This window comes from Solanum stenotomum, chromosome 8 (assembly GCF_019186545.1).
Source record: "Solanum stenotomum isolate F172 chromosome 8, ASM1918654v1, whole genome shotgun sequence".
Classification (NCBI taxonomy): Eukaryota; Viridiplantae; Streptophyta; class Magnoliopsida; order Solanales; family Solanaceae; genus Solanum; species Solanum stenotomum.
This window is the reverse complement of record NC_064289.1, coordinates 15,581,274-15,599,181: the sequence shown is the minus strand read 5'-3', so window position 1 is coordinate 15,599,181 and position 17,908 is coordinate 15,581,274. Positions and strand designations below refer to the sequence as shown.

General features: G+C 33.2%; 1 protein-coding gene and 1 pseudogene across 1 annotated transcript; both read right to left on the bottom strand.

Moving 5' to 3' along the window:
- Window positions 1-363: 363 nt before the first annotated feature.
- LOC125874210 (UDP-galactose transporter 1) lies at window positions 364-7,494 on the bottom strand. The gene is made up of 5 exons (XM_049555054.1): window positions 7,148-7,494; window positions 3,934-4,183; window positions 2,493-2,700; window positions 1,363-1,594; window positions 364-717 (listed from the first exon to the last, which is right to left on the bottom strand). The coding sequence occupies exons 1-5, from the start codon at window positions 7,256-7,258 to the stop codon at window positions 496-498; spliced, it is 1,023 nt and encodes a 340-aa protein (XP_049411011.1). The 5' UTR covers window positions 7,259-7,494; the 3' UTR covers window positions 364-495.
- A 7,868-nt stretch (window positions 7,495-15,362) lies between these two features.
- Window positions 15,363-17,226, bottom strand: LOC125874379 (60S ribosomal protein L37-3-like; annotated as a pseudogene).
- Window positions 17,227-17,908: the final 682 nt, after the last annotated feature.

The following is a 17,908-nucleotide window of genomic DNA, read 5'->3' as shown; positions in this document are numbered from 1 at the left end:
CAAGTCAAAATCGTTAGACTTAAATCATAAAATGTAGGTAGTCCAAGAAGCAGAAGGCCCAGAACAAACAACGCACTAACAACAATGATCCACACCAGAAGTTGAGGTTGAGTGATCTATTTGCAAATTTTGCTTCTATAATTAAAAAGGAGTTATATCTAGCTTCAGAAAGATACATACAGTAAAAAGCTGTGGGCAACATAAGAACCCAAATACTAGCCAATTTGGAGTGTGGATGAAAGGCAAATAAAAGATTTTGGTATCGGAAGTATCTAAATGGTACTTTAGACCAAAGTCAACTGAAACATTTCTGTGTAATTCTCTTCTATAGGCAACATAAAAACCAAATCTAGCAGCAGGGGATGAAGGTAAAATAAATAAGTTAAATAAGAAATTCTCAATTCGATTTACCTAAACAGTAATTAGACAACAATGAACGGTTCGTTTCTTCTATACCAAACTTTTAGCCAGTTCATGTTTCGAGTACACCCAACATTAGACTTTATCCTCTAACTTCTCGTTTACTAGAGGGACAAACTCCATACTTTTTCTGGGGGTTCGAGGTGTACGGGGAGTGCCTGGTGTTTGTTGTGAGAGCATGTGCCTCACGTACCCATAGAATGTACATCCGACAAGTGTTATTGCACATCCAACTGCATTCATCATTGAGATTGGGTTTCGAAAGATAAGCCACGAACAAGTTACAGCAACGGCAACCTGCAAAGGTAATGAATCAAAATAAATCAAATGCAGAACTTCATAAATAAGAAATTAACACATCTAGATGTTGTTGTGACTAATTATAATAAGGAATAGAGTGACTATCATACAACAGAAGTGAACAAGTTAGGTGGGTAACTCGTGTTTGAAATGGTTCAGATTTAGCTGTGCACTCATAAGAGAGATTTGTTTGTATTGTCTTATTTCACATGCTATCAAGGCTATCTAAACATTAGCTTAATTTGAGAACATCAATCTGTAATTTCAACTTTCATATGTTGAAGTAATGAATCAAATATTTAGTTTGTCAACATCTGATTAAGCGTTAAGATCAGTTAAAAGCAAAATCCTATCAGATATGCTAACGTTGATTGCTGAGATAATTTGGCACATGTATACAATGCATATTTATTCACGATGAGATCTATAAATTGTGTTGCTTAACAATGTTAAGGCACCAAACCACCGAAATGCAATTGAACATGCCTAATCAATTGAGCTAACATATACCAAATTATTAGAAGTGTAAAATCACCGGCAACAAAAATTGTTGGCTCTGTATGCATGAATACCAGAAAATATATACAGCATTATTTTCATAACCATAGGCATTAGTAAACAAACTAAAAGCATCTCCTGTACCTTAAGGTTTCCAGCAACATTAAAGGTGACTGCAGTGGTAGAGTGAATGACGTAGAAGATAGAGAAATTGAGGCAGAAAGCCAACACACCAGAGCCAAAAATAATACAGAAGGATGAAAGAAATGGAGGATCCGTCTGTAGCCATGCCACTACTCCAGAGCCTTCCAGTAGTAAGGCTGGTAGCGCCAAGATCATTGTGGCAAAAGGTGCCATATAATATACCGTGTTTATGCTACAAAACATAAAAGTAATTCAACATTACGTGTAAAAATAATATTGCCGTAATTAAAAGCAGTGTCCAAAATAATACAATAATTTTGTTGATTATGAACACATACACAACTTTATCTCGGGGGCACATACGATCTTTTTCATAGGATTTCTGGAAAGATGAGGATTTAGGTTTAGGAGCACACATCTATATTCCATATGAATAGGAATATGAAACTTGAAAATAAACTATCACGATGGAAATGGAAAGATAAATGAAACACATAAATTAAGAATAACTGCAGACTCCCTGGTCTTTCCCTCGCAACTTTAAATTATAATCTTAAGTATTGCTATCATCAGTACAAATATTATCCTTAAAAGGGCAAGTAAAATAGACTAAGATGAGCAAATTGGATGAATTTGAGGGGAAAAAAGATAAGAAAAATCAAGAGCTTGAGTTCCTTTGTTGTTCCTTTTTATTTAATTTTCTTTTTCCTTGTAAAGGCAACATAATTTCTCTGATTATGAATTTCAAATTTTTATCCTGAGTTGTTACACTCTAAATTATGGCCTAAACTGGCCATAGAACCTATATCTTTGGTTCGAAACCAGATAGGAGGGAGTAAAATAGTTCTCTCCTCCTTTTTAGCTTCTTCACTATTTTGTGATGATATGCCAAGGTAAAACCATCAACAAGGTGAAGAACCCTGCAGAGGAATTATCATATTTAACTCTTCTTTCATGCTGACAATTGAGCTAGCAGGAACCACAGGAATCCCCACCTAAGCTGGTGGAAAAGGAAGTTAAAACTTGTTGCAAACCTCCTCTCACCCCAACCTTCTTAGCAAAACAAAGGGGGAAAGTACGTATATGAGAGAGAGAGAGATTGGGTGGGTGGGGGGGGGGGGGGTTACTACCTGTCAAATTTGTAACCATGCAGTAGAGACTCTGCAAGGATAGTCTTTGTCGATGTAGCCAGACAACCAAATAAGGCAGCACAAAATCCAAATGTGTTGAAACTTAGCTCTGTGATGGAGGTGAGGAGAATTCCTCCAACAATAGGTATCAAAGATGCCCAAATCCTCAAGTCAAAGTGCTTGCTCCAAACTAGCCACTGCAAAATAACTGTTACAAAGACATGGCAGTCAGATGTCCTCCATTGTTAAAGGAGAAAGAATTGAAAAAGCAGCACAATGAGATTAAAGAGTTTGTTAGTTGACTTGACAAAGAATAACACTAATCCATATCCCGAAACATATAAGCACACAGATGAAGATAAGGTCATGAAGAATTGCTAAGATGTTTTGTTGTGTGCTATTACATCCTTCGCAACAAGCTTGTCTCATAAATTCTCTATTACTCCCTCTGTTTGAATTTGTTTGTCTTACTTTCCTTTTTAATCCATTTCAAAAAGAATGTCTCTTTCCTTTTTTGACAACTCTTTAATTTAAACTTTCCACATGGCATGTTTAAGACCACAAGATTAAAGGAAATTTTGGTACATTCTACATATCTTTAGCTTCTTTTTTTTTTAAAACTGGAAACATTTGTATTTAAGATCGTGCTTAGGTGGTACTGAAAAAACACATTTACAAATAAGTATAAAGGAAGTATAATCTACCCCAAAGCCGAACCAAATCTAAATGGACCCTAAAACATCTATAATTGACTCAGTTTAATTGGAGTAGACATTTGTACACCAAAAACAGAACAACACAATACACTTAGGAGTCGTTTGGTTTGAATTCAAGTTATGATGGGATAAGTTATGATGTGATTAGTTATGATGGGATAAGTTATACTAAGATTATTTTTTATTGAGTGTTTGGTTTGTTGTATTCAAAATAATAAATCTTAAGAACAACATATAAGTTTACCAAAATATCCTTCATGGATGTGAAAAGTAATGTATAAAAAGTGTTTAAAGGGACATTTTTGTCATTTAGTCATTTTATCCCGGGATAAGTTATCCCGGGATTACTATACCACCCAAGGGAAGGGATAACTTATCCCGGTACTAATTATTAATCCCAGGATAAGTTATCCCAAATTTCCCAACCAAACACTAAATTAAGTGCCACAAAATAATTATCCCAGGACTATTTGTACCTATCCTTCACACCAAACGACCCCTTAAGCTTGACTTCCTGCAGGTTGTTGTTCCTATATATCTTTAGTATATATAGCATTCTACATACCTTTGTTCCTATATATCTTTAGTAATCTACATATCTTTAATTTAAGACCACAAATTCAAAAGTTTTTTTAACTTTCTTAAACTCTGTGTCAAGTCAAAACAAGACAATCCAATTGAAATGGAGGGAGTAATAAAATATAAAAGTTCTACCCAAAAATCACCTGTAGTTGCAGGGGTGAATGACTTTATCGTTTGCATAAATGAAACAGGGATGTAGCGCAGGCTGACATTGCCCAGCACTATGTTGATACAAAACACGAATGACATGGGGAAAATCCTTCTCCAGCGATCCTCAGGGTCAACCACAATAAGAGGTTTAAGCTTTAGCACTTTAATCACCGTGTATGCGCCAATAGCTGAGCAAATAAAGTGTATGCAAGACACTGTCAAAGGAAACTTAAAATCCATTTTCTGCAAAGGTATAAGATCAACAGAGTATTAGTTATTTGTAATAATAACTTCATACACTAAACAATGGAAGTGATAATAGAGATAACAATATCTCAAACAGCAGAAAGATAATTAAGTACAAATTACTGAACATGTAAAACATGCATCATCTCTAACTAACTTGAGATGAAGATAATTTGAATTTTATGTTACAACTTTTGGCATGGTTATAACAATGGGGAGCTTATGATAGAAACTGCCTTGGCATGTAGGAGATGTTCATCATGCAGGCAATACCTCTCTAAAATTATGTATTTCCATAACAAAGAAAAGTGGAAATATTCAAAGGAAGTATGCATTATCACAGGAAAGGCTTCTTTTCAAGTCCTTAATACCTGATTAGGAACAGTGCTTCACAACAAGCGACACAGTAAGAAGAAGGGGCAAGAAAAACAGATTGCTACTGCTGCAGTAGAATGAGTGCATGGAGGAAGACTTCACAGTTGCATATCAGTACTACAAGATAACCATAGCCTAAAAATAATCAGAACAAAATTCCCCTTTGAGACATTTGGCGTCGAATCTACAAGACCCTACCAGGAGACAGGTCCAGGAGTATCATAAATACAGCATAGAACATTCTTGAAATATCCACACTACAACATCAACTAAACCTCAATTCCAAGCTGATGGAGTCAACTACTATCGATGTAGCTCCATTTAGACTCATCCCATACCAATATACAATAATTTAGGTTCTCCAACCTAAAATTCTCTATGTTCATACCCATGTTGCTCGGACTCTCCAAAACTGATGCCACAATCGTGTCGGATTCTACAAAAATACACTATTTTTGGAGCATCCAACATGCACCCAACACAATTTTTAGAGAGTCCGAGCAACATAGGTTTATACTGACTTGCAAATTCCCCAACGAGATTAATACTCCTAGAAATTATTGGACTAATACAGACCCTTCAGGGTGGCCCAGTTGTTTGGGCTTGGGACTTCCATGTTGGAGGTCTCAAGTTCGAAACCTCTTACCAACGAAAGCAAGGGGTTTGCCTTCTGGGTCGAGCTCATCGCACCGGGCCTGCCTAGTGTAGGTTACCTCTCCTATGTGGTTTGCGAGCTATTGCATAGGAGCGGGGGTTTTACCCTGTGCGCACCCAAAGGGTAGCGGCTGCGGATTTCCCTTGTCATCAAATATATATATATATATATATATTGGACTAATGTAAGTGTGCCAACAAGACTAAGCGTATTCTCAACTAATTGGTACCACCTATATATAGATCTTCTTTTTTTTGCGTTGTTCCCTATATTTGGCTAAAGTCTGCATGGATTCCAAGCGATTTTAAATGCTTTCAGACAACTTCCTTCAGGGTGATTTTAGGTCTAATCCTTCTTTTAACATGTTCAATCATCATGGTTTGACATTATCGAACTGGTGCATCTCAATATTTGCATAGGACAAGATCAATCCATCTAAGCCGACAGTCTCTGATTTTATCCTTTTGATATGTTACTTGCACCTTTTGTCCAATGCAATCATTTTTAGCTTGTCTAATTTTGTATGACCGGACATGCATCTTAACATCGATAATTTTTTATTTTATTTTATTTCTGCGACACCATCTTGTGAACATGTTGGACCTTAGCGGCCCGACATTCTCTTTCAAAAATTTGTTAATGTACCAGTAGCAATGCTATCCAGGCATTCATGAAGCAAAGGACACAGAGAAAAAGCAAACAATAACTTTAGACAGAAAATGTGCCTTTCAATTTGACTTGAGTTATTCTTCAATTTGAGGGGACAATGATTATGGATATGATGTCAGGAAGTTCACTCCATGCCTCTGCCGTGCTTATTCCTTCAGGAGGATCAGATTTTTGTATTCCATTCCGGGGGAATGTAGTATATTATGTGTGCCTCTTTTGGTGCTAATCCCGAAAGTGCAGCTAATATAAGGTTTACACAATTCTTTGAATCACCAGAAGAATGAGGATGGCATGATAAAAGACAACCCTTAAGGAAACTCAATCCTATCTGTCACTCTAGATGTTGTAATGTGTTTGTCCTTCTTTTAATGTTTTAATCCTAGTCATGGTAAAATTATATACCACATTCAAGCACAAATCTCTACAAGTTAAATATTATTTGGAATTTGTTCTTGAATTCATACTTTCTTTTGTTTTTACTATCCCACCTCATCCTAATATTCATCTAGAGAGAAAGATACTTTCTTTAGCAAGCAAAGAGTAGAAATTTGCAGATAAGGGTCAAAAGTAGGTGGACTTTCTACCAACCACCAGCCACACTCAAGCAAATTCATCAATAAATAAATTTCAGATAGTCCACCACACAAAAAATGCTGAGGAGATCGCTCATCAACCTAAAATTGGCAGCACTTGAAATAAGGAAAGCAAGTTCAATGCACAATACAAACGACAAATAGAAGAATAACTTGTTTTGTAGCTAAAATTAGAAGAGATAAAGTTTGAAACTTGTTCAACAAAAGACATACAGACAAAAAAAAATATGCTAGCTACAGTTCAATCTCTACAGACAGACAAATTGCCAGCAAGGATCGTGCTACAATTTTCCTGTTTTGAACACCAAGGTACAACCCAAACCAAAAAACCACCATCCCGAGTCCAAATCCGGCCCACATGATTTTTTGTTGATATCAAATTGCAATTGAAAAAAAAAATACTTCTACCATAAGCTATATTGCTAGAACTCTTCAAATATGTTGAAAGATAATTGTAAAATACTCCAAAAGTAGTGTTTTTTGAAAAATACAACATGAGTGCGGCAACATTTTTGGAAATTCCGAACCATAAGTGAATGTTATTGGCATACAGAAATACAGACGGCATAATGAAATCAGATAATAACAGTGAAATTAATCAAAAAAAAAAAAAATAAACGAAGAAATCTACATATGTAAATAGAAATACGGAATATGTAAAGAACAAACCTGAAAGATCCACTTATTCATGATAATAACAGTGACATTAAAACCCCACCATTGAAGAATGGCGAGTACGGATCGAATCACAGTCCACTGACACAACCTGCTTTCCTCCATTTCTCTTCCTTAATAAATTACGCCTACTCTTTCACTAACTCCTTCTCTATAGCATCAATCAATGAACAACGAAGATCGATCTACAACAACAAATTGAAAGAGAGGAGACAGTGAAGCGAAAGCTAAGCTGAAAGCATAATTCGCTTTTGTGATTTCTGATTCCCAAAAACAAAATACTAAAAAAATAATGAGAACTCAGACAAGAGAGGCGTGATTTTGTTTGTTTTGAAGGTACTGGGGGAGGGGAGAGGGGTAGTGATTGTAATTTTACATCACACGCACCGTACCCGGTCCCCTCGCCTTCGCTCTATAGGAAACTATACTTTCCATAATTATTAAATGGGGAATCAGATCTCCCCAAATATTACTTACTCCTACTTTTCCATATTTAGCAAAATATTTATTTTTTTTAAGGAAAAAATACACTTTTAAAAACTGAAGAAAAATATTGTTTTATTAATGGTAATAGAAAAAACAAATTTTATAAGTAATTCTTGAATTTATTGTCTTCTTTTCAAGCCTGATCTCTTGACCATTCCACCCCTCTCCACCTTATTCTATCATGGTAATGTTTTAGTAGCTTAGGTACAAACGTTTTTGGAATATTATTTCTTTTCTTACTTACCAAATACTAGAAAATAAGTAAGAAATTCATTTGTTTTCGACAAAAAAAATATATCGTACACCAAACACATATTAGGATCTATTTGGTCATGATTTTATTTTTTTGAAACTGTATTTAGAATTTGGAAAGCAGCCAAAATTTGTTTTCACTTTTATGAAGTTTTCTTTCTAAAATTTAACATTTTATTTATATAAAAATGATCTTATTTAAATTAAATTTTAGGTTTAAATCATATTTTATGTATTTTAAATTTTTTTTATATAAATTCTAAATATTCTTTACAAAAAGTATGACCAAACATAATGTTAACTTCAACTCCAATTTCGAAAATTTTAAATAAAGTTAATTTTATTTATTTGTTTTCATGATCAAACACCCACTATTTGTTACAGATTTTAAGTAAAATTATATATTTTGATGATAATATATCTAGCAAATAATTAAAGATGCCATGGTTAAACGCCTGCTCAATTTTATTTCATAACCAAAAGTCATTCAATTATTGACATAAAAAAATCATTTTAAACATAAAAAAATATGTCTATTATTCGCCTCACTTGATAGACCCTACTAAAATTACATGAATTAAATATATAATTGCCAAGACTTTTTTTATTTTAAAAACGACTCATAATACTTCTCATACACGACATTTTTACATGATAGACTAGTAATGTTTGCATTAAAACAGGATTTGTGAAATAGACGGGTTGATTGCAAACTGCATTTAATTTCCAAAAATATTTTAGCAATATCCCAAGTTTTGGGGATCATCTTTTTTCTTTTATTTCATTAAAGTTTTCATTGATTATGCCATCAATCAAATAATCAAAAGCACGACAAGTCGACAACACATGGACCTATCAAGACAGAGGGTATCTTTATCCATGCATTTAAATTGGATGAATGACTTTAATTAAAATATCAATAGTTGAGTGATTTTTTTTGTTAAAAAATATAATGTAAATTGACTTTTTAAGATAACTAGTTAACTATCCTTAGTTGAGTAATTTTTAAATTATAAACTAAAATTGAGTTATTTTTAAGAAAATTATTGTTAGTGAAAAACTTACAAGATAACAAAAATACAAGATTACAATTGAAAATAAATATGAAGAAAAATAAATTTCTTCAGGCTGAGGCGCGGATATCTCGCTCTCTTTAAGGAGATTCAAGCCCACTACAGCAAATATTTTTCACCGATCCAGCAGTAGTCCTTCTTGACTTGTCCCCTCCAGGATACAACAACCTTCACAAAGTATAACTCAACAAATTTGGACAAGAGTTGAGTCCAAAGCTCCACAAAAAGAAACGCATCCCTTCAACTAATAAAAACTCTCTTTTTGACAAACTTTATGCACTCTATATTTTCCTTGTGTGTTCTATATCACAAACCAAATGAAGACCACCACTATTTATACTAGAAGAAGTCTTCCTAGAAATAAATAGGAATATAATGGAGTGGTAAATAGTAAAAATAAATGGCATAGGAGTTACATAGGTTACAATGTATAATGGAGAAATAAAGAATGGGATTTCAATATGGAGAAGTAATGGTCATAGTTGACCACTACTAGTTCTGCCAGAATAATACAACGGCAATAACAATTTTGTAACCATCACATAATTGCCAATAATGCCTATGGAAATTGATTAACAAAAATGAGTAATTAGTCACTAATGCCTAAAGTTCCAGCAATGAAAATTGTCCACTAACTGCTGAAACATTCATCATTCTTTCTAACTCCAAAATAAAGCAAATTAATATATTAAAAATATTAATATTAAAATGATAATAAACCAACAATTATATTATTAATTAAATAACCATCACAAATATTATCTTATTACTCCACCATAATCTTCTTAATATATTTGTGATTCATGGAGAGTTCACAAGCCAATACACTCCTTCCCTTTTCCTAGCAAATTTTAAGTTTCTTTTCAAATTAAAAGATTTTGCTTTTTCATTTGAATCCCACGATATAAAGATTTAAACTTGAGTTTGCTTTACTTTCATGGTTTGAAAGTTACTTAATGATGAATACTCTTAATTTATTAGCTGGTCTATAAAATTAGATCAAATTGATGAAATTAAATTATCTTGGTCTATGAATATCAATTCAAATTTTTGAAACCGGAAAAGGAATCAAAACTTCAAAAAATTTCTAAAAATATTTCAGAACTAATTTGTTAGAAACTAAAAGAAATAATCTTGTTGGTAAAATTTCTATCGAGTTGATATCTATCAGAAACAACCTCTTTGTCCCCATAAAGGTAGACATAAGATAACATTTATGTACATTGTACCCTCTTCCGTCTTCTCTTGTGGGATTAAACAAACGTTTACTCCCTCTATTCAATTTTACTAGTCGCATCTTCAAAACTAAATTGAATCAAATTAATTTAAAATTTGAAAATATTAATTTAGATGATCGAAAACTATATCAAAAATATTATAGGGTGCAGTTCTTCTATACATCTTAAAATATTGATCAAAATCCATACAGTTTGATTCTCGACAAGCGAAACGTGACAACTTAAAGTGAACAAAGGGAGTAATTATTGTTTGAAAAGTATTAATACTATTCCATAAACCACCCACACGGATTAATCAAGCCTAGGAATGAAAAAGAAAAACTCTAGCATAAAGCATTTTTCAGTGTTTTCAAAAGGGCGAGTCTTAGGGTGGGGCGTACCAAAAGCGCTTCAGGGCGCAAATTGAAGACGTAGATCCAAAAGGTGTAAGTCCTAGAATTTGGGGCGTAAGCCCCGAGCATAAAAATGTTAGTCTTGGGCGTAAAAATATACGCCCTGAGCGTTTTTTATTTTTTTTAAACCTTTTTTGCTTTATATCATATTTTTTATTATTGGTGTAATGATATTTCTCAAATAGTAATTATAATACTTTTTTTTTCTTCATTGTTGATTATTAATACCTATTTTAAATAAAATCATAATACTTTTTCTATATATTATAGGTTATTTATAAAAAAAATAGTTGTAAAATCATTGGAAGTTTCACTTTTGCTTATTTTCTTACTAAGAAAATTATAAAATTGAATATACATGAGGCTACACCCCGTAAACCCATAGAACTTACGCCCCGTATCTCAAGACTTACGCCTCACCCTGTACTGCTTAAAACGTATCGCCTCACGCCTCCGCCTTTTAAAACCTGACATTTTCCTTTAATGGGTCTTACATGATGTAAATATGATGTAGTAAGAACTCAAAACAACTATCAATAGGAAACAAACAAAAAAATAAAACGATTCTCCAAACCTATTCCTAGAGTTTCAAATATAATGACTTTAATTCCTTTCAAGTGAATTTTCTCTCTTTCTCTTCCCATTTTTTAAGAAAGAACTTTTAATTTGTTGTCCAAATTTCTGTTCGAAATGTTGCATTGTAACTACCTTCTCATCAAAGTGGGTTGTAATGTAGTGGTGAGATTGTTCCATCCTAAATCAGAGGTTTCGAGCTCAAGCCTCGAGTATGAACTTTTTTTTAGGTTTGGGAGTGTAGCCGAATGTGCCCTGCAATGTCAATCCAAATTTAGTCGGAAATTTAATGCGAATTTCAAACACCGAATGATAAATATAATTTTTTTAAAAAAACTACCTTCTCACGCCATCAGACTTCTTTAGCAGCAAGAGCCCCGGCTAAAAACACCCACACCATATTGCACGCCTATATGGCCTAATTAACGTGGAAAGTTGGGCACGCTCCCATTACAAACGATCCTTTTTGACTTCTCATTGTAACTTGTACTATTGGGAAAAAAAATTAAACTTTTTAAATTTCTTGGCCTCTAATTTAGGTGAAATGCCATGTTCATTCATATCACCTTTTTGTAAATATTACTCTTATTTATTTTTCGTACTTGAAATGAGATCTAGTTTAAATGGTATGTTCTTGGGTATTTGGATTGTTTGTAACTAATTTTTTTACATTGATCATCAAAGTAACTAGTACATGTTTAGCACAATAGCTAGGATTAAAGCATTTACACGTGGATACATTAAATCAAAGGCTTTATTGTAGTAGTTGTTGTAGTTAGGGTGGGCATTCGGATCATTCAGATTGGATATGAAAATTTATGTTTAGATTTTTATTTACAATTTAAATAAGCTCGGATAGGATTTGTTCTATTCATTTTTGGATTAATAGGCTTAAATATATTTTAATTTTAATTTTAATTTTGAATTTTTAAGGCATATCATTAATGGTCTGAGTTTACCTAATATATAATTTAATCATGTATGCATGACTATATAAAGCTTAAACTTGAGAAAAAATATAAAAAGATATTAACTGAGTTTGCTAGATTTGTTGTGTTTTTTATGAATTGTTGGCTGCGTTTTATTATTTATGATACATGAAATTTATATATCAAAGTTGAGTTTATTTAGAGTATATTTAAGTATTGAATCATGTGTTGAATTGTTGAAATTCGAAAAACAAATCATTACTTAAGTATTGTTTTTGTTTATATGCACATGTCTGGTCAACATATTTTTATTTGCATATCAGTCATCTATAACTAATGTGCAAACATACATGAAAAAAATGCAGACATACATGACTGAAAGTTTAATCAGTTTTTGCATATGCCCCAGTAAAAAATATTTAACTTTTACCTTTTCAGGTCATACTCGCCCTGCGGTGCGATTCAGATTTAATCGGAGCTTCAATGCAAATTCTGGACACCTAGTGAGAAATAAAAAAAAATAAAAAAATTGCCTGCCAAAGGACCCCCAAGTGCAGGGCCATCCATCTATTGGTCTAAACATACCCACAACCTAATATTTTGGCTTAAGAATACTTCTCAAACTAACACGTTAAAAAGGAAAGAAGTTTTTTACCCTTCCCCCTTAACTTTCATTTAATAGTTAATTTTATCATCCGTTATACTATCCGACCATTTATACCCCTATCATGCTAAACTTACCATCCATACTCCTCAACTGAATGGTTTCCCCCAAATTAACCAAAATTACCCGTTTCCCCTTAAAATTAACAATTTATCTGCATATCTCCTTGAGAAAATCACGTGACTTATCACAATTGGCTACATATATTCTTTAATAAAAAAATAATCCATCCACTTTTAATACACGATCATGTTAGAACATGTAAACTTATTGAAATTTAATTTGAGAAATATCTTTTGAAGCAGGAGCAAATATCCTCAAGCAAACTCACAAATCCGACTTTAGTTATGCAACCTTCTTCAATGATATCAAATCAACCATAGAATTTTTTCAATATTTGGGTGGGCAAAAATTGTAAAAAAAACTTATACCTTCTTCACGTCTGAAAGAATTCTATATACAATTTTTTCCCAATCCATAACCTAGATAAAAATCTTTCTTATCAAGAAATAAGATTTTAATTCCTAATTAAATATGCGCACAATATGGACCCCAAAAATAATTAATGAGGATCTCTATTATGTAGATAATTTGAAAATCTGATTTAAATTATTCTTACCATAATAAATTACAAATCATTTAACTATAAATTCGTAGTTGCATTTCTCCAATTATCGTTAAATTTCCATTAAACATTGATGTAATTTAATTTCCTACGTTGAGATTACATACAATGATCAATAAATTAAATTATTGATGAATGTAATTTAAACATTAATTGCCTTTAGAGCATTGTTTAACTTATTTCACGCGGTGAATTAATAAATTCACTTGTAATGTTCGACACAATAAAAACTTGTAAGCTTCTCAAAAAGACATATCATTAATCTCTATACTGAGACATGAATTTCATCAAATATCCTACTATCATCCAATCTAACAGACATGTTGATCCATATTAAAATCTCACATTTTAATACATCAAAACAATAATTAATGTATAAAACTCGTAATAGTTATATCAAAATTGAAAATATATATGCATTCAACATTTTAAAGAATATGTTTTTGACAGTCAGTCTAAAGCATCTATCTCTACTCGATCGTGTTCAATACATACAAAATAATGACACAAAAAATCAAAATAACATCATTTTCATAATCATGATAAATTATATTTAATCTTATAGTACAATTATATTGATAACTTGTCCAATTTCTATATTAAATCTTGAACAAAAAAAACTTCATTTTTATTAAAAAAAATAATAGAAAAGGGTCATATTTGCCCTTATACTCTTGGAAAAGGGTTTTATTCAATGGCGTAGCTAGAGCCACCCTAGGGTGTCCAATTATATATATGTATATGTAAATTCTACATTTAAAGGATATATATTTAAAGTTGGCACCCTTGACAAAATTTATGTTTTTTGGCTCAGTGGTAATATGTGTCCATTTGAATGAAGGAGTTCCGGGTTCAAACCCCAATAGCATATTATATTTACCCTTTGTTATACTTTTTGGTTATATTTGCCCCTAGTAGTCCCCTACCATCCAACATCAGGTTCATAACTACCCTTTGAGCTGTGAAGTTCCACGTCACCCCCTTTTATTATCCTACAGGGCTCTTACGTGATGTTAGTGTGGCATTTTAATAAGTTGAGAATATTTTTTTTTACTTTGCCACATAGTCGTTGCAGTTTCTGCCTGTTGGTGGACTTCTCTTGTGCAACATATTGTAATTGGGATAATGAAAAAGTTAATTGGTGCTGCATTACTCCATTGCATTACTCCATTTTGGAGTTAATGCATAGGTTACTAATTCTCTTTTGCATTACTCCATTTTTTGGAGTTACTGCAGAGGTTACTAATTCCTTCTTGTTGCAGCATGTCAACCGTTGGTGGCTATCCATTACTTCTTCATTCTTCATTCCTCCATTATTCTTTGTAACATATGTAATCTCTACGCCATTTATCTTCACTATTTACTACTCCATTATCTTCTTATTTATTGCTAGGAAGACTTCTTATAGTATAAATAGTAGTGGTCTTCATTTGGTTTAGAGACACAAGAAAAATATAGAGAGGAAAAAGTTAGTCAAAAAAGGGAGTTCTTATTAGTTGAAGGGAGGTGCTCATTTTGTGGAGCTTTGGACTCAACTTTTGTCCAGAGTTTGTTGAGTTACACTTTGTGATTAGACTGTTGTATCGTGGAGGGGACAAGTCAAGAGGACTACTGCTGGACCGGTGAAAAACATTTGCTGCAGCGGATTTGAATCTCCTTAAAGTGAGCTAGATATCCGCGCCTCAGCCTGATCATGAAGAGATTTTTTCAATTTATTTTCAATACAATTGTAATCTTGTATTTTTTGTTATCTTGTAATTTTTCACTTACACGTGACACCTACATAGATATAATCTTCTCTAATTTAATTATTATACCTCACCTCCAATATTATAACCACTTTACATAGAAATTGATTTTAAAAAATCATATGGTGATGCAAATTTGTACACAAACAACAATTATATTAGCTCCAACACTTGAAATATCAAAATGAAGCTACCACTAATAGCTTCTCAAATGTCTATCTCAAAGGCCTCAAGCAGAAATTGCTGCCTTCTTATTTGGAGCTGCTTCAGTACATTCTCTGAAATTGATCTTGAACCTGCGAGAGACGTTACAAATTAAGATACCTCATTTGGCCAATTCAAGTTATCTTTCTGCAAGTTGCCTTCACACTCCAGTTGTATGTCCTTTTATGTGCAACAGGGTAAGCACAAGCAGAAAGATGGCTTTTTGGAGATGGAAACTCCGTCTTCCACATCTCATACGTAGTGTGTGATATATCATGAGTTTACGGTATTTTTAATACATTTCACTTAAGAGTTGTGTGTGTCTAGGGCCATTTTGTATTGATATTAATGTATTTTTATCATGTTTGCAGAAAATAAGTTCGGACGTGGAAGTATGCAACACAACTGAAGAATTGTGTAGAAAAAGGCTTCTACGAAAGTGATTGACGGATCGTAGGTCCATTCATGTTCCATAGGTTGTGATCGTAGATGGGCAGGCAATGCATGAAGAAGAAATCAGGGAATTCTTGACTAAGTGTGGAACTACGAACTCAAACGACGGACCGTAGGTCTACTTACGGGTCGTCCTGCAAGTCCGTCAAATGCTTCAGAGTGGGGTTTCCAGTACCTAATTTTGAAGATTCTAAGTATGGAGCTACGGAGGAGGACCCACTGACCGTGGATCGATCCACGGTCCGTACTGTTGGTCCGTTGATTGAAGCTGAGAAGTGGAGATTTTGAAGTTGGAAAAAATGTCAAAGTCCTGAGTCACGGAAGGGTCCTACGGACCGTAGTCAGTGTCGTAGATCGAAATCGCGTCCTGAAACTTTATTTCCTTATTTCGTTTCCTTTTTAGTTGGGACTTATTTTTCTATATATATGGTATGTAAACCTCGTTTTTGGGGGTTAGACTTAATTACTTTTATTCTAGTTTTTGGCTTTGGAGATTGACTTGCAATTTTAGCAATTCTTGATTTCCTAAGTTTGTTTTGAAGATTTTGACTTTGAAATTCAAGTTGAGATTCTAGGTTTATTCTTCTCATTACATAAGTTCATGATTTCTTTATCTAAAAATATGAATTGTGTTCTTGTTATTATGGGTAACTAAATCCACAACTAGGGTTGTGGTAACCATAAGCGATTAACAAAGTATGAATAGTAACTAAGTAATTCTTGAATAGTGTTATTACATGCATTGATAATTCTTTCGTTTAGAAGTCTTTTTAGCGGTTGCAAACGTTAGAACTCGCCTCGTTGCTACTTGCCGGACCAAGGAGGTAGTTAATAAGAAAAGAATTATCAACATAGATTTAATGTGATACTATCTAATAGTCTAATGTCGATTGGTACGAGGGTAAAAACTAAGCCATACATAGATGTGATGTCTAATATGAGATAACGGTAAGTGTTAGTAAATTATACACACGTAGTCGGATCAAGGTGCGGGGTGAAATTCTCTAGTTGCCGGACCAAGAAATTAGAGATACATAACTTATCACTTTGCATGTAATACACTAGGAAAAGATTACTATTACTAGGATTACCGCGTTATGAGCTTATGGGGAACACATACACCCTAATTTTTTTCTCATCTTGATAACAACAAAAGTTTGAATCTTGTTCATTGATTGTTCACATAATTTTCAGAATTTGTTTCACAAATCCCCCCATTTTAATTACTTGTTTCGGAAATAAGTTGACTAAACGAATATAATCGTAATCTGAACTTAAGTCTAGACCATATTTCTCATGGGATTGACCCCAACCTCCAAGTTGGATTCTTTACTTGATAACGATTGCTTACGCTTCTTTAGGGAGGTGTAATTTAAGTGTATCAGTGTGTTGGTCTTGTTCCCTCTCTTACCAAAGTTTTCTATTCCCTTCCCCATTATGCTACAGTCGCAGTAACCTAGCAACCTCATTTTGAGCTTTCTCAACTCTAGATTTGGGTTTATAATATTGGGGGTGAAGTATAATAATCAAATTAGAGAAGATTGTATCCATGTAGGTGTCACGTAGGATAATAAAGGGGGTGATATGGAACTTAACCGCTCAAAGAGTAAATATGTATCCAAAGTTAGATAGTAGGGCAAATATAACCAAAAAGTATAACGAAGGATAAATATAACTCTTTTCTAAGAGAACAAGGTCAAATATGACCCTTGATTTATTCGTATGTGTATAAGCTAAAGGGAAAAGGGTAAAAAATACCCTTCAACTTTGATTTACTGGTTGACAATGCCCTTACCGTTAAAATAAAATTGTTCTTACCCCTACAGTTACAGAACTTATCATCCATTCCCCTCCTTGGATGGAAATTCCCAAATTAATCAAAATTAACCCGATTTTAAAGAAAATAATCCACCTTCCGAACATAACCCAAACCTACTTTACCTTTATCTCTAAAGCAAATCTCAAGAACTCAATCCCTTTATTTTTCGTAACCCAATAAAAATTAGCTACAAAATACAATTTCATTGAAAATGGATGAGTTGGTGCAAAAAATACTCTAGTTTCGTTAATATNTTAATAAGAAAAGAACTATCAACATAGATTTAGTGTGATACTATC

Coding starts and splice junctions, on each gene's coding strand:
- LOC125874210 (XM_049555054.1), bottom strand. CDS start 7,258: ATGGAGGAAAGCAGGTTGTGTCAGTGGACTGTGATTCGATCCGTACTC. Junction 4,184..7,147: donor TGAATAAGTGGATCTTTCAG/GTTTGTTCTTTA, acceptor ATACCTTTGCAG/AAAATGGATTTTAAGTTTCC. Junction 1,595..2,492: donor CATGGTTACAAATTTGACAG/GTAGTAACCCCC, acceptor TATGTTTTGTAG/CATAAACACGGTATATTATA.